The sequence below is a fragment of the Aspergillus nidulans genome, chromosome VIII (genome assembly GCF_000011425.1).
Source record: "Aspergillus nidulans FGSC A4 chromosome VIII".
NCBI lineage: Eukaryota > Fungi > Ascomycota > Eurotiomycetes > Eurotiales > Aspergillaceae > Aspergillus > Aspergillus nidulans.
In genome coordinates this window covers 1,444,318-1,465,431 of record NC_066264.1, presented here as the reverse complement: position 1 = coordinate 1,465,431, position 21,114 = coordinate 1,444,318, and the positions used below count along the sequence as shown (strand labels likewise).

Genomic DNA, 21,114 nt, shown 5'->3' with positions numbered 1-21,114 from the left:
CTTTTACGTGCGGAAATTTTACAGATAACAAACACAGTAAGGCTGACACGGCTGCTTAACGGTAACATAGATATCGTGTTTGTCAGCTCCTCCATCTTTGAAACTACGAGACGCAGCTAAAAGGGACAACGCGGTTTAGTACGGCTGCTCCGCGACCAAGTCGGGGACAAGGTTATCGGTCAACAGCAGGGTAGTCTCATTGCTGGCGACCATCCTCTTACCGGCTTCAAAAAATAGAACGCGGCACCGCTATAACATCGAGTCACTCAAGGATTTATGGCATGATATCGAGCATGTGACCCATACCCGATTGGGTTGGTGGTGGGGAGGGAGCGGGGGGTTGGATGTGTCTTATGATTGACGATGGCGCCCGGCGAATATAGATGCATCCTGGTGAGATTCGAACATGCGGGCCATTTGAGGTAATGCTATGGGGAATGAATAGACCCAGCTTCATGGGATCGGCTTATAGAACAGTTGCCTTTCGAAATCCCAATTGATATATAAGATGATTCTCTCAGTTTCAATGCCCAACGTCGCACTGCAGAAGCAGACTTGCTTGTTTCAGAACTGCATTCCACTTCACCATGAGCGCCAAGAGTTAGTGCAGTGCGAACCCCGGTCAGAGAATATCCCCATTCCCGCCCGACTTACGACAAAGTCAATACTGGCGCCTAAAGAGTGAAGGATGAGACGCGGTAGGCAAGGGGTGATGTCGGAGTTATTATGGTTCGTGGCTAGAGCGGGGGTATGATCGTCACTAACCCGAACATCTACACCGGACATGGCCATCGTCCAATAAAAGATCTCTGAAGGAGGAGGAATATAGGAAGGATTAAAGAAAAAGTGGTTAGGGTGTAGGTTGGAAGAGTAGTAAATGGAAGGGTATATGTATTAGGTCGACTCGACACAGAAGAGATCATGTGCTAGGGCTGTATCTAAGATGAGCTTGAGTCGCACTAAGCCCAAAAGGTAGTTAGTGCCAAGGAACGGGCCCAGGCACGGGGCATGTAGTGGATAAGCGCGCGCAAGGAGCGTTTGATCGGGGAGTCTTTGTCCTGGGACCTCCTTTCTCGATGTCTCGAGAGTCTGGGGAACTCATCGGGCTTCATTTGCTTTAACGGCTCTACACTGTCTTCTACATTTCTTTTTACTTTCTTTTCACTGCTTTCAGGATTTGCTGATTTATCTTCTGCCTTTAATTCTTTCGGAACACCTGAATTCGTCCTGTGGCTCGAAACACCTGTCCTCCGATCACCGTCGTTCGCAATCTCCGCCCGCCGCTGGTCGTGGCATTCCTTCATTTTACCGTTTCGTTTCGCGATCAATTGATCTCAATTGATATTTGCCGTTTCGCTCGCTACGCGCGATTTCACTTCGAAGCGTCGACGCTGCCGATTCACACTCATTTCGATGTTCCCGAGCTCCTGAGTCTCCTTTGAACATCCTGCTACATAATTCGCAAATATGGCTAGACCTAGAATGGTGCGAGCGGGTACGTTTGACGAGAACTGTAATGTCAGCGCGGTACTTGACGTGGCTGACTTGAACTGGTTTCCAGATACGCTCGACCTTCAAGACCATTACGCCCCCTCCGCGAAAGACCATACGCACGCTGTACACACGAACGATGGCACCGGCTTAGCTCCTCATCAAGAGAAGGAACTCCGCCATGCCGACCACGATTCCAGAGCGGAAATTCTGCACGGTCCCACCGAGCACGATGGAACTGATATCTACGACGGTACAGAAGACATCCATATCGGGCTTGGTGTCCATCGAGACGAGACTGATTTTGCAGAAGCCGATGACGGTGACCATAGCGAGGGTGAAGACGATGATTTGTTGGATGATGATCTTATGGACAAAATCTCAAGCTCTCCCTCTATTGACGACGGTATGCTCCTGCCTTGTGCAAGAGGTTGGATTCCTCTGCTGGACAGGCAACTGACCGATTGGACAGATGATATCAATTTCGAGTTCGTTTACGCCTTGCATAATTTTGTTGCAACCGTGGATGGACAAGCGAATGCGTCGAAGGGTGATAACATGGTGCTCTTAGATGACAGTAATAGCTATTGGTGGCTTGTTCGAATAGTAAAGGATGGTAGTATTGGTGAGTATGATCTTAATGCTGGAAGAGACTGTGCTAACTGGCGTAGGATACCTGCCCGCTGAACATATCGAAACGCCCACAGAGAGACTCGCCCGGTTAAACAAGCACCGAAATGTGGATGTGGGTAGCTCTTCGCTCTGATGTCGAACCTGACTGACGAATAAGCTTTCTGCGACAATGCTTGGGGACAACTTGGAGAAATCCAAAAATCCGCTGAAAAAGGCAATGCGCCGTCGAAATGCAAAGACTGTCACCTTTACTAGCCCGACATACATCGAAGCCTCTGACAATGATTACTCGACAGAAGAAGAGGACGATGATGATGACGTATCTTTCACGGATGAATATGCGCGGGAGGAATACGAGCAGCAAGAGGAGCACAATGAGGCTATCGTTGTTGAACCCTTGCGACCGAAAACTAAGGCTGTTGAAGAACCGCAGATCACAGAGCAAGAACCTACTTCCCCTAGTCCAGAAAAGCCGCGCTCAAGCCAGGAGATTTTCGAACAGGAAGACTCTATTACTCCTACGTCCGAACCCAACGTCAGCCGTTCAAGAAACGGTACTCTACGAAATACCGATTCATTCTTCAAGGACGACACCGCGGAGACCAAGAAGATCTCTCTCACTCCGAACCTACTGCGCGACGAGACTGCCCCGGGCGAATCGAGAGAGGTATTTCTCTTTCTGCTTTGTTGCTTTCCCCATGCTAACTCCCAGTAGCCTCGCATTAGCCTGGAAGCCCTCGATAAACTCAATCCGGACGAGAAGAAAGACGACAAGAAGAAAAAGGACAAGAAATCCGGGATGCTCAGCGGCCTCTTCAAGAGAAAAGATAAGAAATCCAAATCCGGTGATGATGAAGAAAACATTGAGAAGCACTCGGGCGAGCTGTCTCGATCATCGCCTACTCCAAAAACATCCATGGAGTCCGTATCTTCCCCCGAAGCGCGTCCAACAAAGCAAGCCGGGCCGTCGCGGCAGACCAGCAAGCTTCAGAAACAACAACAAGAGGTGGCCCAGCCAAAGGAATCACTGGAACAAAAAGAGACAGCCTTGAGAGAACACCAGAGGGATCAAACAATACGCCAAGTAGTACTGGACGAAGTCGAAGAGATTTCTGGCTCTGGCTCGTCTCGTTCCAGACCCTACGAGGTAGAACAGAGCCAGTCGAACACTGTTCGCGTACCAAGTCCTTCAAGGAAGCCAACGTCGCCAACTTCACCGTCATCGCCGACGTCACCAGTATCACCCATCGGAATTGCAAACCGGCAGCCACCACAAAGCCAAGGACCTTATACCCACTCTGTTACATCTCCTCCGCAAAAGTTCCCTCCAAAACAAACCACAGAACAAACCCGGTTCGCGGAATCGCCTGTCAATATACCTTCGCCTTTGGACCGTCAACGCTCGCCTAGCGTGCCGGGTCTAACAACCGACCTTCCCGCTGCTGACGATGACCAATACTCTCCGGATTCACCTCCATTATCCCCAGCTGATACCACGGACAGCAGACGTCCCGATGCACCGGCAACACCATTCGAAGCACCAACCCCAACATGGAGTGATGCTAGCCTGCGCTCATACCTAGAGGACGAAAATGAACTGCGCGATCTCTACGTCATTGTCTATGACAATACAAACATCCCCCCCGCCGGCCCTGAGCACCCCATCACCGGTAACCTGTTCAAGGACGAGAGCAAGAGACTTCGGGAGATGAACAGCCAGTTAGATTCTCTTTTATCAGAATGGGTTACACGGAGGCTGCGCAGGTCGACGAGTCAATAACTTCCTAAATTGGCCGACTGGCACCACTACATTCTCGAGTTGGTTTTCTATGTTATGTTATGACTAGCCAGGCGCTATGATGTGCTGGACGCATGCATGCATTCTGGATTCAATCGTATTCGATCATCTTACTTCTGTGAGCTTATCGCTTTTTCAATTCTTCTGTGCTATATCACTTCACGAATACCATGTGCTTTTTCTGTGCCGGGTAAAAGGTGTAATATTCTTTATCAAAGTCTATTTTCATCATTGTAGCCACTAGAATATTACCGAGTATTACAAGCACGGATTGGGGTAATTTGAGTTTTGAACTACAATTTCTGTTCCTCACTCTTTCAAGGGTACTATGAGGTAGGTAAATGGCGTTGTGAGAGCTTGGTCGTTCCATCGCTGTTGCCCAATGAGGTCAAGGCAGCGCTCAACGTCTACGTATACAACGCGCAACTACAAATAGATCTAGATGGTCTGATTTATGGTTTAACCTGTTGACAAGAGTTGTACCCAGTAATGCAGAGCCCAGCGCCCTACTGTATACTGCCCATCCAGTCCAAACCCCAAAACCTCGTGATCTATCCATAGATCCACCAAACCCCAAAGACAACATGATATCTAGAACAGAACGCCGGTGTATGTTTATGATATATGATGTATGATGTATGATCTGCCTGATACAAAGGGTAGTCGGGATGCAGATGAATATCTATGCTCAACCCCATCCGCCTCCCACAAAACGCACAATGCAGGATATTCAACATTGACCAGAAACAATCAAGTGCAGATGAAAGCGCCAGGCTAAGAGTATAAAAGTGGCACGAATTCGAGAAAAGAGTCGTCACGTCGTAAGGATATATGTGGAGATAATGGTGATAATAGGCTGGGCTACCAAATTAAACCGCCCCATATCTTAGTTGGCCCTCAACGAGAAGAGCCTGGCTTTCAGGGCCGGACTCTGTTTGCTTCCGCGCAGGAGAAGGAATCCAGCCTCTCATCCAGCCGCGGACACGCTTCCAGCGACTACGTCCGCGCTTGGGATCCTCGACTTCGATCACGGATTCGTCGTCAGAACCGTACATAAGAAACTGTACGCCCATCATGCCGTCCAGAAAGAGCACCCCGAAGGCCCCGAGGAAAAAAGGAGTGGCGCGTTTCACCCAGTCTAGCCGATTGTTGCCGTCCGCGTCCGCCCATCCTCCACCGCCATACGGAGCGAAATTATACCAAGCATTCGGGTTTGTGATCAGAGACGACGAGTAGAAGAAGTTACCACTGAAGGCAGCCATGAACAGTAAAGGGGACAAGCCCGAGGTGCTCTTGCGGCGGTAATTCTTGTATAGCTGAGGAGGGCGTGAACCGAGATACAAAGCAGTAGACATCCAGGAGAAGATGGTGCCCAGGAACTCAAGGGTCAGTGAGGAAGATGGAGGAATTGGATCGGCATCTGTTGGTGCTGCGTTTGCTACGACGGCGCAGAGCGTCGAGGCTAACAGAATAGTGCGTGCAGCAGTATTTTGGACGCCCAGACCACTGCCAGATCTGACGATAGACCGTCGGGACGTCCTTGGCTTCTCATTCGAGTATGAAAGCGATGCATTGTCCACACCACCAACCGATCGATCTTTAATATCGGGAATGTCCTTGGAATCCGATGCAGCAGGAATCTGTGGAGAAGGACCAATTGACGACGAACCGTCCTCTGAAAAAGAGACACCCTCGATAATATTGGATTGCACAGTGTCGTCATCGTATGTGGAGAGTGTGGCGAATCCATTTGTCCCTCGTCCTTTGTAGTGTGTGTACCAGAAGAATTGGAATACGAGCGTCACATCCACGAGAACATAGTAACCTGCAATTATGACCTGCCAACCAGCCTGTCGAGTGAGAAGTGCACCTAGGAGGTTGCCCATGTCACCAAGACACCATATTATCAGAAAAAATATAGATAACCCGGACGTCGATTGCAGCTGGAAGTTCTTGAATATTTGCGGAAGCTGGGCGAACAGCCATGACACGATGCTCAAGGTCCCCAGGGTGGAGGAAAAGAGAGCGAGTGGTGTTGGTAGACAGATGTGGAGGTAGGAAGAGACTGTAGCGAGGAGCGGCGAGGTGGGTTCGCAATGCAGCGGAAGGGACTGAACGCCATAGTCTATTAAAGGAGGAGGCATGTTTCAAAGTATATCGGTCGTATTCAGGTCCGCTGAACGCTCTGGTGGTGGTAGACCGGCAGAAAGATGACGTGGTGACGGACGATAAGACAAATAGACTGTGGAGACGCGGAGATGCAGTATAACACGGGGAATGGATAAAGGATAGGTATCGCAGCAGCTGGTCAGCAGTCTAGGATGAAAGATGACGACAAAGACGAGTAAGGATGAAGAAAGAGAGAGAAATAAAGAAGGAGAATAAAAGATAGAGCAGACGAGGAGAAGAGAAGATATGATATGCGTGTTGCAGTCGAGTCATCCCCCCTTCAAAGTGGTCACGAGAGTCAATCTGGGGCTGGCTGATAGCCCTGATAAGCCTCCGATCGCTCTATCTACCACATCTGATTGGTTGTCTTATCATGACCTTCTTGGTCAGGCATCCACAAGGCCGCCAGTATATGGCCAAGGCCGATAATTCGGCGCTTTAGTCAAGCGTTTACTCAGTGCGAAAAACCTTCTTTCTTAGAGAACTTATAAATTAAGGCATGGATCTACCGAGAGGACGAACTAGAACTGTGACGACTATGTCTCGACTCGGACCGACTGTGTCTCCTATGACGACGATGATGGCGGGTGCGACGCCTACCATGCCCATGGTGTCGTCCATGCCCAGAATGCGAATCCCCATCCTCGTTCCTCTCGCCTATCTTGTTCTCGAGGAAGTTCCCTAACAAAGCACCACCAATAGCGCCCAATAAACCATGGCTTTTCTTATGACCCAGGTAATATCCAGTCACCCCGCCGACAAGGGCGCCTCCTATTCCACGTTCGCCCCCTTCCGCATCAATCTCGTCTTCGTGTCTTGCTGAGGATGAAACTTCATTTGCCGCTGAGTATTGGGTGTCTTCATGCAGACTTGGGTCGCTTTCAAAACAAGTTAGCTTGGGCCTCTCAATTCTCGTGCAGGCACCAGAATGTGAGCAAGAAAGACTTACTAGTACTCCGCATTACTTCCCCGAGGACGAGTCTCGTAGTGGGGGCTTAGCCGGGTGTCATCGTATCTGTGCGTATAGGCATCTGCCCACGCCATGGTCGATGCTGGAGTCAGGTATCCATTTTGTGGTTCTGAGACCGGATGGTAGGTTGTCTGAATTGGCGCGTACTCTTGGCCTGGAGCTGAGGGTGTATATTGTTGCTGATTGTACGCGTTCTGGTAACCTTCCAGCTGAGGATTATGCGTCTGCTGAGGCTCGTAGCCATACACTGAGCCTTGGTATTGGTCTTGATTCTCAAGAGGAGGTTGAAACCCGTTGTCTTGGGGAGCTGTGTAAGGCTGGTGGGCGGGATAGTAAGGGTCCGACATCTTGAGCGATTTGCAAAGAGCCTGCGAGTGACGCAGCAGAGAAAGCTGAGAGTGAGCCTATATTTGGGTTTGTTTGTTACTGACCGGGTTGGTCTGATGACTTTGTCAGCCGAGGGACTTCACTTGACTCGCTTGCGGAGTTGCACGCTCAGGCTCTTTGCTCTAACTACTCAAATACTCTCTATGATCCTAATATTTGACCACTCAAAGAATGATCTGACTAACAGAGGGCGATAAACAGCTATATACATTGATATCAACAAATAACATTTCAGCTACAGTTCCCACCCCTTGACCTCTTTCATGCGTGAATACCAGTCCTGGACATACGGCAGTGCCACGTGAGGACCATACAGCTCCTGCTCCCACTGTGGTGTTGGGGGAGGAAGGCCAGTTTCCTTTAGACACGACTCTCTTAATTGCTCCAGAGTCCCGCCGCGATCATATCCCTGATCTGCCTCACCCCGAGCAGCCATCATTTTTTTCCTCAATGCTCCAGTCTCTGCTTCGTCAACAGCAAGGCTCTCAGGGTTAACCACAACGCCATAGTTGTCGCGAGCGCCCTGGATGGTCACCAGGTGTCGACGAACCTCCAGCACTACCTTCTCTGCAGGCCGAGTCAATGGATCCCCAAGGCCACCACCTCCCCAGGTAATCCACTCGAGTAGGTCACCCGGGTCGACACGGATGTGGTCACACTTCGAGGGGAGGACCTCGACTGGCGGAGCATCCTGCGACTTGGAGTATCGGTACAGGATCTTTCGAGACCGAGCTCCTGGCTTTCCTCCACGGATACCCCACGGCTTGGTGAACCACCGGTCATCGTGGATACTGAACTCTCCGCGGGCTAAGAAGCGGTAGTTTGTGCGTTGTGCATTGCCGCCGCGGTAGAACCCTGCACCGCCGCTGTCGGCTACGCTCTCGTTCGCCTCGATGCGGAGCGGGTAGTTCAGCTCTATTATCTCCGTGGGAATGGACTTAATAGCAGGGAAGAGACAGTGGCAGTCGAGACCGTCGCCTGCATTGCGGGCGGGGACACCTCCGAATCCAATTTGGTACAACTGGTACCATTCGCCGTCTGGTTTGTAGCCGGAGTAGAAGAAATGAGGGGAGTCGCTGAAACCCGCGGCTGCTGCGTAGACTGGGTTCCTCATGCCGATGAGCGCCTGCATGACATCCATGGTTCTGCCCATCATATGTGTGCGGCATGAGATAGGAGCGGGCCGGACAGGTTTCAAGATTGAGCCCTCTGGGATATGGATGTCGATTAGGTCGTGGAAGCCGTCGTTGATGACGGTGCCTGGGGCCGCCGAGGCAATCATGTAGTATCCGATAAACATGCGGAACATCGTCTCAGAGAGGTAAAAGTTGATACTATGGTCGCTTTGCGGAGAGGTTCCGCTCCAGTCAAAGAGTAGCCGGTTGCCCTCGATCTTAGTCATGGTACAAGTTAAGGCCCAGGGCCCAACGCCATGGCCGTCGTCGTCGACAAAGTCGGTGAATGTGCTTGGTTTGTCGCCAAAATCTGACTCGATGATCTTCACCATAGCGGTGCGGTTGCGCAGGAGCAGCTCGTTGCATGCCGCAAGGTAGATCTCGCATCCAAAGCGGACGACAAGCTCACAGACACGGCTGGAGGCGGTTCGGCACGCAGCGATGATGGCCATCAGATCGGACCTGTACCAGTCGGGCTGTCGGGAATTGCGGCATAGCAGGCCGACAAGGTCCGTGTTCATGACACCCTTTGTATAGAGCTTGATACAGGGAATCTGGACACCGTCGTCGAAGATGGATGAGGCATTGATAGACATGCTGCCCGGGACGATTCCCCCTACGTCCGTCAGGTGTCCGAATTGCGATGCCCAGCCGATCAGCCTGTGTTCGTAGAAGATGGGCAAGAGGACGATCACGTCGTTCAAATGCGTTACGGCTCCTTCAATCATGTACGTGTCGTTGGTAATGAACACATCGCCCTCCTCAATGGTTCCCTTCCACGCCCTAAGGAATTGGGTGATGAAGCTGCCAAACTGGCCAACAAGCATCTTGCCTTCGGCGGTGGTGATGACGTTGAATTCGTCCTGCTGTTCACGAATGGCAGGAGACATACTACAGCGGAGCATGAGGGTGTCCATCTCACTGCGGATGGAAGCCAGTGCAGAAGCAACCAGTGTGGGAATGAGCGGTGTTGACTGTACGATCTCTAGGGCTGCTTCGGGAGTCTCGTCCTTGGTTTGGTCTTTCGGACCCTCTTCAGATGGACGGATCAGAATGTTCCCAATGGAATCAATTTCGCCATAACAACCTGGAAGAATCAGGGTGTTGCTGTCCATCTCGGTGATGATGCATGGACCGTCCACACGGACACCCTGGCGGCTTATCTTCTCGCGATCCCACAGCGCCGCTTCCATTGCTTGTCCCTTGACGACAATCTGCTTTTTCGCGACCAATGCATCGGCAGGAGGCTCAGTTGATTCGGCCTTGGCCAGTCGAGGAACCTCAATACCCGGAGAAGCGTCGACAGAAACAACCTCGAGGCGCATCAGCTCGAGCTCGAAGTTGGGAAGGCAGTATTTGAACTGCTGCTCGTGAAGCTGGTCGAATTTCGCCTGCAGGAGCTCCCTCCACGGCCCGTCTTCCAGCAGCAGGTCTGGAGCCTCTAACTCAACCGTTAAGTTCAGTGCTTGGCCGCGGTAGCGAAGGTCGAGATGGTAGCTGATGTTGAGCGGCATGACACTGCCCCCATTTGAGGTTGTCATTGTATCCTTGCAAATCGCCTCTAGCTCGTCAAATCGCTCTTTGACCTTCTTCGAAGTCGTGGCTGAGAGTAGGCGGATGAAAGACAGTGACTGAGAGTGGCTCAACCTCGTGGTAGCATCGCCTAGGGCACACAGAGTCCCTGGAGAGGGGGGTACAATGACTGGCCAAGCCCCAAGTAACTTGCCGACCGCATTGGCATGAAGGGGACCTGCGCCCCCAAAGGCAACGAGGGCGAACTCTTTTGGGTCGTAACCCTGCTCGACGGAGACCAGACGCAGGGCTCCGTACATGGTCTCATTAACCAAGTTGACAATGTCCTCAGCGGCTTGGGTTACTGACAGCTTCATCTGTTCAGCAATCTCCCCGACAGCAGCCATTGCAGATTCCGTGTCCAGCTTGAATTCACCTCCAAGAAGGTTTTCCGGCAGGTAACCCAGCACCAGATTGGCGTCCGACACAGTGGGCTCTTTTCCTCCCTTATTGTAGCAGGCAGGCCCTGGAGTGGCGCCCGCACTCTCCGGACCTACTCTCATGGTCTCGGTGATGCTCATGTACTTGGCAATAGATCCTCCTCCTGCGCCCACTGTTCGAATGTCGACGGCTGGCGAGCGCACAGTAAGGGAGCCCACGACGGTCTCGCGGCGAAGCTGAGGCTTGCCCTGGTGGATAATGGCGACGTCCGTTGACGTGCCGCCCATGTCGAAGGTGATCAGGTTCTTATATGGCGTGTTTTGCGTGACGACGTCTGCAACGCCTTGCACACCTCCAGCAGGCCCAGACATGAGGATGTTCACAGGGAGCTCCCCTGCCAGCCCCAAGCTCGTCAAGCCACCATCAGACTTAAGAATACGGATCGTGTTTCCGTCCTCGGCGAGCAAATCTTGCAGGTTACTGAGATAGGTCTGCACCACGGGCTTGACGAGGGCATTGGTGCACGTTGTCAGTGTGCGCTCATACTCGCCCACCTCACGAAGCACATCGCTCGACGAAATGATCGTCACACCGTCACCTAGCACTTCCTTCACAATCCCCGCCACCAGAACCTCATGCTCGTTATTACAATGCGAGTTGAGCAACGAGATTGCCACAGCGTCCGGTTTCTCGTCACCAGTCCACTTCTTCAGGTCATCTCTCAGCGCGTCTACGTCCACTCTCACAATGCTCTTCCCGTCAACGCTCATGCGCTCCTGGCATTGTATCACTCGCTCCAGCGGCACGATCGGGTCCGGTGGCGTATAATGCAGCCAAGCACCCAGGCCACCAGGGATCTGCGACCTGCGCACTGCCAGGATATCCTTGTGGCCGGTCGTAACGATGAGCCCCGTTCGCGCGCCCTTGCCTTCAAGGACGGCGTTTGTGGCGACCGTTGTGCCGTGGTGGATGAACTGGAACTTGCCGTCCCATGGGAAGCGGTCCTTGAGGGCCTGTTGGACCTTGCGGATCCCGTTCTTGATGCCGATGCTTTGGTCTTCGACTGTAGTTGGAACTTTGGCGCGCGCGACTTGGTTGTCTGGTGTGAAGGCATAGACGTCTGTGAAGGTGCCGCCGACGTCGGCTCCAAGCCGATAGCCACCTTGTTTGGCCATTGTGTCTTGGTTCCCAGAGGTAGATAAAGTAAGCAGTGAAGAGCGAGTGGCGATAGAGGACAGCAAGGGGAGGGAGGGTCGTGATATAGGACTTTGAGGGAATGAGGGGCAGCATGGTTAGTGTCTCAGCACAAGGGTTATACACATGTTAATTCAACAGGACTTACCGTAGGTATATCTTATCGCAAAAATTCGCACGAGTATCTCCGCATGTTCTCCAAAGGTAGACGGCAACCACTGCAATGCGCAAATCAGGAGGCTCACACGATACGGCATCCAGTACCTCTTACCTCTTTTAGGGCAGAGATAGCGCTGAGAGATAAATACTATCGCGGCGTCGATCACGGCCCGCCTGTTATCAATTCGTCGGCCCCCAATAGTCTCCAAGTGACTCCAATTGTTATCTCAAACGGCGATCGACTATCTACTTCTCGGCATCATGCACGGTAAACGACCCCAATTCTCCTTTGCCATATGGAGTCTGGGACTTAAGGGGAATTGCGGAGTGCGGTAAACACTGCGAGACTCGGAAGATTGTCTTGTTTCTTTACCCAGAGCGTTTGGATGTTTCCTGGTCAATTTTCAGGCTTGACGACCAGAAGAAGGCATTTTAGACCGTGAGCTGCATGCGGTGGACTCTGTGGGCAGCAGGCCAGTTGTTCACTAGGAATGCGGGATATTGATAGCGAGGGTTATCTGTACCGCTCCCCCCATGTTTGGGCAAGGCAATGATGCATATCTCTCTGCGCTATCAAGGCTATATAGCCTTCCCTTTCTGCGGTGACCCAGGTTGCCTTTACTTGACTCCTTCAAGTATTCCGTCCCTCCATCACCATGCAGGACAAAGAGAAAGCAGAGCGCTCCCTAAGCCCAGCAAGCCCCCTGCCAGCCGAAAATGCGGTGGAAGAAGGCGAGATCTTCACTACTTCGTCCTCAGGTGTCAACTTTCGCAAGGTCGGCTGGTTCAATGCCACTGTGATCTTCACCAAGATCCTTTTCGCAACGGGGGTGCTCTCCCTCCCCTCAGCCTTATACTCGCTGGGCGCTGTCGGCGGCTCAATCAGCATCGTCGCGTGGGGTGTCTTGAACTGTTACTGCTTCGTGATCCTGGGCAATTTCCGCAATGAACACCCGCACTGCCACTCCATCGCAGATATGGCCGAGGTCGCCGGCGGTATTGTCGCCAAGGAAGTCACCGGTTTACTCTTTATCATCGCGTACGTCCTTGTCACAGGAAGTGGGATAATTGGCGTCTCGACTGCCCTCAATGCCCTATCGCATCATGCAGCGTGTACAGTCTGGTGGTCGCTTTTGGCGACAGTGGTTATTACCGCAACGGCATCGATCCGCAAGCTCGAGCATGTCGGCTGGTTATCCTACGCCGGGTTCCTCTCCATCTATGTCGCCGTTCTGATTGTCGTTATTGGAGTGACACAGCAAGATCGGCCGGCTGCTGCGCCGAAAGAGGGCCCGTTTGATCTAGGGTATGTCAGTTTCAACAACCCTGGGTTCGCGGCTGGGATGGTGGCGTCATGCACGATCTTCGTCTCCTCTGCGGGAACCAGTGCGTTTTTGCCTGTTATCTCGGAGATGCGCAATCCGAAGGAGTACAAGAAGCCACTCTATCTTTGTATGACATTGGTGACGGCGTCGTACTTGGCTTTCAGTCTGGTAGTTTATCGATGGTGTGGGATGTGGGTGGCCAGTCCCTCATTAGGGGTATGTCTTTTCCCCTTGACCCCCTTACTACAGAGGACTCATGAAAGATCATTTAGAGCGCAGGCCAAACCATGAAAATGGTCTCGTACGGCGTCGCACTTCTTGGTCTGATCGTCAGCGGCACGCTTTACCTACACGTATGCTCAGCCACCCCTCTTCCTGCTATCCTTTTTCAGTACCTACTCTAACTGCTGTTCATATATGAAGGTCGGCGCAAAATACGTCTTTGTCCGCATCCTCAGCGAAACGCGGCACCTGCAGTCTAATACTCTTGTCCACTGGACCGTCTGGTTGAGCTGCACAACCATCCTCGGCGCCCTAGCATTCGTGCTTGCGTCCGCAATCCCAATCTTCAACTACCTACTCGCCCTTGTGGGTTCTATTTGCTTTGCCCCCTTGGCGATGAGTCTCCCAGGCTGGCTATGGCTGTATGACCACGGAGAATACAGAACGGGAAATCTGGTGAAGAAGGCTGCATATGGACTGCATGTGGGACTTGTGCTCCTGGGCGTGTTCTTTTGCGTTGGGGCGACATATGGCGTTGTAGTTCAGATTGTGGATGCGTACGACAGCGGGCTTATCGGTAAGTAACCTGTGCTCCTGGGAACCGGAAGGGCTTGGTGAGTTGTTGTGGGGTAAATATACCGCGTGCTGACAGATTGACGATAGGATCGGCCTTTAGCTGTGCTGATAATTCGGGATCAACTTGATGATTTCATATTCTAAGTCTCTGCGTTGTCCTAGAAATCTGTCAGTTAGATCGTACCTTGTCTTGGCCTATTGGACTTACCTGATGCACTTAACATGTACCTATTTATCTATTCCCGCTTGCTTTTCAGACTGTCATTCCTGGCTCGCACTTTTTCTACGGCTTCTAAACTCACAGCATGGCTTGAGGTCAAGCCAGAGCCGTAGTACTATCTTTCTGTGCGCCTGCCGACCTACCAACCGCATACCGTTTCCCTCCATCCCTTCTTTCTAGTGAAGACAGACAATAGACTTCAATATAAATTGCCTACCTACTTGCCACTAACCAAGGCAAGAGGGCTGGACTACTCTGTGCGTGACTGCCAGACCATGTCCAGGCCGCATTATTCAACCTTACGAAGCTGAACAGTTGCTCTGCTTTGCAGCATCTGCTTGAATTCAACTTGCCTCGGTAATGAAAGTGAATTGGAAACGGGGATAGAGTTATCCGCAAGGATGGACTCGTGAAACGAGTAACACGTGGGATGAGATCAAACAAATAGCCCACAACGAAATTCTACACATCGGTAGAGAGGGTGTAAGTATGTACGGCATTTCGAACCCACGAGTGCTAACCTGTCTTCGAGGTTAGACATTATCGCTGTCACTGGGTAAACATTGAACAGCAAAAATACAGGCAAAACTCCGTCTTTCCCGATATATAGACTATCGTTTTATGAACGCACCCCAGATGATGTGCTACATTTGCCAGATATGTTCGTTCCTTACGTACGAGCCATGCTTCGTTTGACTGGGCCTGGAATGAATGGGTGGCTACCAGAGGCAGCGAAAAAGGGAAAAGTATGCTACTGTTCTGGTTGGATTTAAGAGATTGAAATTCGACAAAAAGAGGAGTTGATAAAGGATTAGAAGCAGATGACAGCGAGGAGAAAAGAGGGTTGAGTTTGTTGGAATAAGGGCAAGATGCGCAGAATACGGAATATTCGAGATAAATGTTGAATTGAATATTGAACATGAATTATAATAATATACTGGCTAAAAATACCTTGGACCTCAATCAGAAAACAAATTGTCGAAGCCAATGCGTACTCCCAACCCCGTGCATCACTCTCATTAGGTACAGTCGAGCATCCCGTATGTAAAAAGTGACCAGCTGGCGCTCGCCTCATGCCCCCAGCACTTGGTAGGCCGACGCGAACCAACAACAGCGTCTATAAATAATAGTGAATGAACCGGGCAATCCCAGGAGCGAGGAAGAAGTTATAATAATGCAGGTTATTCGTACGAGGCGTAAGCGGGATGGTATGCGTCTTAGCGAAGATGCTCAAGCCAGGATCCCACCTCGAAAAGTAAGGATGGGTAACCAAGTAAGCGAGATTGTTGTGAAGTCGTTGTCTGCATGATACACCAAAACTGCCATTCGACACGACGCGGCATGACCAGCATTCGACCGAGCGCGCCAGAAACGTCAGCGAAGAACCCCCTATGCACCATAGCGCCAAGTTTACCATGAGGGCATGAATGGACATAGCTAGATGGGTCATCATTATAAAGCCAACCGTCAGGCATCAGAGGCAAGCATCCTAATATAGTGGTGACTTAACATCTTGGACACCACGCCTAATGACGTCCTCTATGCGCCACCGCGGAGGGACAATTCGCGGGTTTCGCTTCTGCTGCCACTGGACTTCCTTCTCTGGGGGCGGCGCCATGTCGTCATTCATGGGGAGTGCACCGCCTGCGACACCGGTCGAGAATTTAAGCTGCAGGATGTTGCCAATCTCGTCGCAAGCCGTCAGGATTCGGTCAAGGTCTTCTTTTGTATGCGCCGCCGAAACGCAAAATCGAGCACGCGAGGAAACCAAAGGCGTTGCCGGATAACCGACAATAACCACGGAAATCTTGCGCTTCAGCATCTCATGGGAAAAAGCCGGCATTTTGGCAGGGTTGAAGAGGAGAACAGGTATAATCGGCGAATCGTCGTGACCGTACACTATAAAGCCAAGACGCTTCAAGCCCAGACGAAGATATCGGGAATTGAAGGCCAAACGCTGTAGTCGCTCCTCGCCCTGGCCAGGAATAAGTTCACCCTTGATAAGTCGTAGTGCTGAGATAATCTGCGCGATAACTGCCGGAGAAGTTGACTCTCCGTAGAACATGCCGGAGTTGGTTGCCCGAAGCTTGTCAATCATCACCTTGTCGGCGGCAATGTACCCTCCGTTGGCACCAAACGATTTGGTCAAAGTACCCATGAGAATATCCACTTCCTTGGTATCAATGCCGAAATAATCACAGACACCCCGACCACGAGGACCGATGGCTCCAACTGAGTGTGCTTCATCAACGAAGAGATAGAACTTGTAGCGCTTCTTCAGGGCAATAAGACCGGGAAGGTTACACATCGAGCCCTCCATGGAGTAAAGACCCTCAACAACAACAAGAATTTTCTTCCATGGTCGGTGAGTACGTGGTTGACCTTGGCTGATAGCCTCTCGTAGTTTAGCTTCCAAGTCATGCATATCGTTGTGCTTGAACATGGCGATAGATGCTCCAGAAAGACGCGCACCGAACCGGATGGAGGCATGGTTGAGTTCGTCAGAAATGATTAAATCACCCTTGCCAACCAACGCAGGGAAGATGTTTGCATTGGTACCGAAGCCCATCGAGAAGACCATAGACGCTTCTTTGCCAACAAAGCTGGCGACCAACTCCTCGAGCTCGACATGCAGGTCCTGTGTACCGACTTCTGCGCGAGTACTCACAGGGGTAATGCCGTACTTGCGAATCGTTTCCTCGGTGATATCGGCACAAGGGCCTTCTGACTGGGCAAAACCAAGATAGTTGTACGAGCTCAAATTCAGCGTGTCGGTCGTAGTTCCGGTAAGGTAGAAGTTTTTGTTGTGGTCATCCGTCGCTCGGTCAATCAAGGTGATGTATCTTCCGGGAACACCAGTAACGGGCCGTTCGAAACAGTCATTGATACGTAGCTTCAGGCGGCGAACGTAAAAGTTGTCAAAGTCACTGTTAAGAGCCGCATAGCCATTCCGGGGCTTCAGGTGACGATAATTCTCCTCGCGAAAACGTTTACCAAAGAAATCACGAACATGACCGAAAGCAATTAGAATCAGATAACTGATATAAGTGGTAATGAGATAGTAATAAGGAGGCTCATCCATTACAGGCTCCGGAAAGGGGCCACCGGGATGCCGGCTGGAGTACCGGTGGCTCGGATGACCGATCGGACCGAACTGGGCATGTTGCTTAGCCAGACGACGAGCCTCTTCCGGTGACGGTGGTTGAAAGAGCGTGGTTGGCGGTTCATTCATATTCTGGTTGTCCGCCGTCGCAGTCGAAAGCGAGATAGTCGGTAAGGACAGTGAGGCGGAGCTGATCGGCGGATTGGCACCGCTGGCGTTCTGGAGAGCAACTCGCGCAGTTTGAGACTCGGCCTTGGCTCTAGGCGAGGTCGAGAAGAACTGGGTCAAGCGGTTGGTCTTGGAAGGTGCCTTGACTGCAATGCCGCTCTTTCCAGGGGTTGAGGGCGAAGACGAGGGATTGGAGGGGTCGTTGACGGGAGGAGTGTTTGAAAATCGACGCGGCATCGCAAGAAAACGTCTGACTCAAGGCGAGCGAGGTCACAGCACCACTAAGGTGCACGGTAAGAGTACTCTATCGCGCTTTCCTGGAAGTAAGCACGGAGTGGTAGCACTACAAGCGTAGGCTTTTCGCAGTCTCGAGTCCTCTATTCCGAATCACGCGACAAAATGGCTAAATATCAGACGATATCGACCTGAATATGAGAAAGAAAAGGAAAATGTCAGCTGGAAAATGTTATGGACGACGAAAGTGGGTGAGAACTGAAGCAATCGAGGGATTGAAGTGAGCCAGCGACCGGCTCCGGCCAGCCCGGTGGATTGTAATCTTCGCTCGGTAGCGTACCTTGGCACGTGCGTCGAGGCTGGAAGCTCCGGAAGCCTCCAAACGACCTCCTAGATGAACTGAGATGTCGCTAGATGACTGATAAATGCAGGCTATCAGAGGACGGAAGATGACGGAGAAAAGGATTGAAGCGGAATCGAGAGATCAGCGGAAAATGGAAGAGCTAGCATCGCCTGCAAAGGACCATGCAATCTCTCCTGATCGACTTTTCAGGTCGCGGAACCGTGGTACGGTATGATCCGCCGGCCGAATGTGAATCGAGCATTGTTACCGTCACACCAGGTAAATTACACCCCCTGGAATCAGGGTTTATGCGCGTTTTTATGGGCGTATGCACAATGCGTGGCACAACTGCGTGGCAATTTTTGGAGAAGTTAAGGACAAAAAAAACACAATCGCATCATTCATCAGTCATGGCATGGCTTCTATTCGCACTTACATCTTATCATAGCTGAAAACTGTCAAACTCCGTGGTCAACTCGATGGAGGATTCATCCAAGGATCACGGTACTATAAGTGTTGGAAGATAAATATGCGCCGAGGCTTCCCAGCAAGCGACACCCACTGTGTATGCGCACGCTGTCTTCCACTCAGCGAGACCTTCATTGATATGTCAGCCCTTGTACCTGTCAGAACGTAGGCTTGGAGCATTATGAGTCTTGCAAAGCACTGGTCATGGCCGGCTGTATGATTTACAGGATTTAGGCGCACTTTATCGTACGACCAGTCGTGAAAGACTCGACTAAGGTAGTAGAGTAAGGAAAATGCGAATACACAAGTTAATATAACTGACTGGACATATGCGCTCACTACATACCTGAAATGGCCTCTTGAAGGAAGATGTTGGACTATTCGCCCCTGGGATTCCCGCAAGCTCCATGACGACCACTGGAGGTCTTGAAGCACGAGTAGTCCCTCAAGACCGGCATAACTGACCCCTACTCCGATGCACTGGTTTTATACCCACTGGTGAGATCGTCGATTCTGTCTTCAAACTGCATGCATTGAGGGTATCTTGCCTGAACTCATTGAAGCTGATGTCCAAGCGCCGCCACCTTGAGATGACTGCTGAACCTCCTTGTCCTACAAACATGTGAGATCGATACTCGATCCCTGAAAAGATATCTGAAACTGTCTGTAATAGTTGCGACGCCTGTTTATTCTGCAAGATCTGACAGCAAGGTCAACGACGTTGCATCTGCAAGCCAACAGCTCAACATCTAGACAAGGACAACAACCGATGTTCTCTTAAAGTCTTGTGCCCTCTATAGATTCTTCTCACCTGGCTTATGCCACAGGAATTAATTGGGGAAACATGCAAGAACCCCGATTTCCTTCGCAGAAATCACGCATGTTCATGCACCTGACGCATTCCAAGCCAAACCATGTTGTACAGGATCGAAGATCTCAACACTCATCTCTGGACCTAGCCGACGATCGACATCGGCAGATTATCGAGACAACAGGCTGTACATTGTCAATTCATGACTTGAGAAGTCCACAGATCTGGTGACACAGTTTGATTCAGGGCAGCGAAAACAGATCTTACGGAGCGGTGCATATAGCGTGAAATTCAACCTTTTCAAAGCTGTTCTTTCTGAACCCAGTAGCCCAAACGCCTGGTTTCCGCACAATCAATCTGGACGGTCTTATAGAGAAGCAAAGCAATATCGCGGCCCCAGTGAGGTCTCGAATTTTCTCCTAGCCTCGCAAAGTCAGTATTCCCACCGCAGGCTGCATTGCTTCTAGCGCTCTGTGTGGATCAGACTTGCTGATACTCACCGTCCGCTATGTTTATCACATATCCTGTTGTCTTTCTGCATCTGGACTGAATAGTGCCCTCAATGTCCTCTCAAATGACAGAGCAGTCATTCACTTGTCAGCCAAACTAGGCAATCGCCCGATGGCCAACATTACGGGCAGGGCCATGCCGAGAGTCTTTTGGCACCGAGGGCTCAACCACCTTGTGCTCGCTACAACCTACAAAGTTTACGAGCTAGACCGCCTGTTACCTGTCAGACCCTCAGCTTCAGCGGCTGCAACGAGATTTTCCCAGTGCCGAGTCTGTAGGCCTTGACGAACATGTCGATGCTGCAGTAGCCGCTTCCTTGACGGACGGAGAGCGGCAGTGCAGAACCCCAACTGACGAGAAAACAGCCCAGCTCGAACTCGCTACCTAGTATCCGCGTTACTAGATCTCCCGAGATCGAAACCACACCATAGTCCTTCTCCCAGACAAGGAACCGCCGGGATTTACGGATCCATGCAAGGCTATGTAATAGGTCAAGATTCTGAACGGGATAACTTTCATTGAGTCTGCGATGAGGCGGGGATGCAATACGAGACGGTAAGGCCTCATCCACCAGCTTACTACCTGACCCAGTGAATGCTGCGTTCTCTCAGCTTGCTCTTAAGGCTAGCCCAAGCGTGGACTTGGTTTTTTCGTTTTTGTTCTGATTTAATATTTGCTTGCTTACTGAAGTATTGGTTTTCCAGTCCCCTTCATATCTCCCTAAAATTCCAATGTGCAAATGTTATTTCTCTTTATTGTTATCGAGGTAGTGCATAGAGTCGCAGCCTAGCCACGCTTCATATTACGTCGGAAGCGGGCCACTGCGGCCCGCAAATATAGTAAGTAGATTGCCTCGGTATATGGGTAATCCAGCTTGTAGAGCATCAAAGAACAAAATAAGGACGAACGATAGAATAGTAGCTTGAGCAAAAGCCGCTCGTGCATAAGACATCAGAGATTTAATATACATGAAGAATTGCCGGGATTTGGGAAGGCCCGAGCTGCTGCATCGACAGATTCTAAGCATCTTGATGGACTCTGGGATGCTCAGGGATCAGCCCCTAGACGGAAAGGGAAAGGCGGGATCACTAACACCCGGTAACTATGAGAATGAGCTGTGGTCCCTCCATATTCTCCGAGCTACTCTCCCCTCCTTGCCAACCACTTCTGAGTCTTTATCGAAGATTTCTCACTTTTACCTCGCA

General features: G+C 51.1%; 7 protein-coding genes across 7 annotated transcripts, besides 1 other annotated feature; 2 read left to right on the top strand and 5 right to left on the bottom strand.

Annotated features, from left to right (window-relative positions):
• Positions 1-21,114: part of a sequence feature (contig 1.16 792..451587(-1)) that runs on past both edges of the window.
• Positions 1,468-3,904, top strand: ANIA_01099 (protein phosphatase regulator BUD14; the record flags this gene model as incomplete). Its single annotated transcript, XM_653611.1, has 6 exons — positions 1,468-1,495; positions 1,562-1,897; positions 1,964-2,116; positions 2,163-2,236; positions 2,282-2,791; positions 2,840-3,904. The coding sequence occupies 6 exons, from the start codon at positions 1,468-1,470 to the stop codon at positions 3,902-3,904; spliced, it is 2,166 nt and encodes a 721-aa protein (XP_658703.1).
• ANIA_10166 (PQ-loop repeat-containing protein) lies at positions 4,792-6,250 on the bottom strand (the record flags this gene model as incomplete). The annotated part of the gene is made up of 1 exon (XM_050613221.1): positions 4,792-6,250. Exon 1 carries the CDS (start codon positions 6,064-6,066, stop codon positions 4,792-4,794), a length of 1,275 nt encoding a protein of 424 aa, XP_050469052.1. The 5' UTR covers positions 6,067-6,250.
• On the bottom strand, positions 6,597-7,408 carry ANIA_10165 (uncharacterized protein; the record flags this gene model as incomplete). Its single annotated transcript, XM_050613220.1, has 2 exons — positions 6,597-7,039; positions 7,069-7,408. 2 exons carry the CDS (start codon positions 7,406-7,408, stop codon positions 6,597-6,599), a joined length of 783 nt encoding a protein of 260 aa, XP_050469051.1.
• On the bottom strand, positions 7,684-11,751 carry ANIA_01100 (uncharacterized protein; the record flags this gene model as incomplete). The annotated part of the gene is made up of 1 exon (XM_653612.1): positions 7,684-11,751. One exon carries the CDS (start codon positions 11,749-11,751, stop codon positions 7,684-7,686), a length of 4,068 nt encoding a protein of 1,355 aa, XP_658704.1.
• On the top strand, positions 12,586-14,180 carry ANIA_01101 (putative neutral amino acid permease; the record flags this gene model as incomplete). Its single annotated transcript, XM_050613219.1, has 4 exons — positions 12,586-13,470; positions 13,527-13,607; positions 13,678-14,053; positions 14,140-14,180. The coding sequence occupies 4 exons, from the start codon at positions 12,586-12,588 to the stop codon at positions 14,178-14,180; spliced, it is 1,383 nt and encodes a 460-aa protein (XP_050469050.1).
• lcb2 (serine C-palmitoyltransferase subunit lcbB) lies at positions 15,762-18,221 on the bottom strand (the record flags this gene model as incomplete). Its single annotated transcript, XM_653614.2, has 2 exons — positions 18,118-18,221; positions 15,762-17,968 (listed from the first exon to the last, which is right to left on the bottom strand). The coding sequence occupies exon 2, from the start codon at positions 17,778-17,780 to the stop codon at positions 15,762-15,764; it is 2,019 nt and encodes a 672-aa protein (XP_658706.1). The 5' UTR covers positions 17,781-17,968; positions 18,118-18,221.
• ANIA_11295 (uncharacterized protein) lies at positions 18,830-18,997 on the bottom strand (the record flags this gene model as incomplete). Its single annotated transcript, XM_050613218.1, has 2 exons — positions 18,830-18,859; positions 18,935-18,997. The coding sequence occupies 2 exons, from the start codon at positions 18,995-18,997 to the stop codon at positions 18,830-18,832; spliced, it is 93 nt and encodes a 30-aa protein (XP_050469049.1).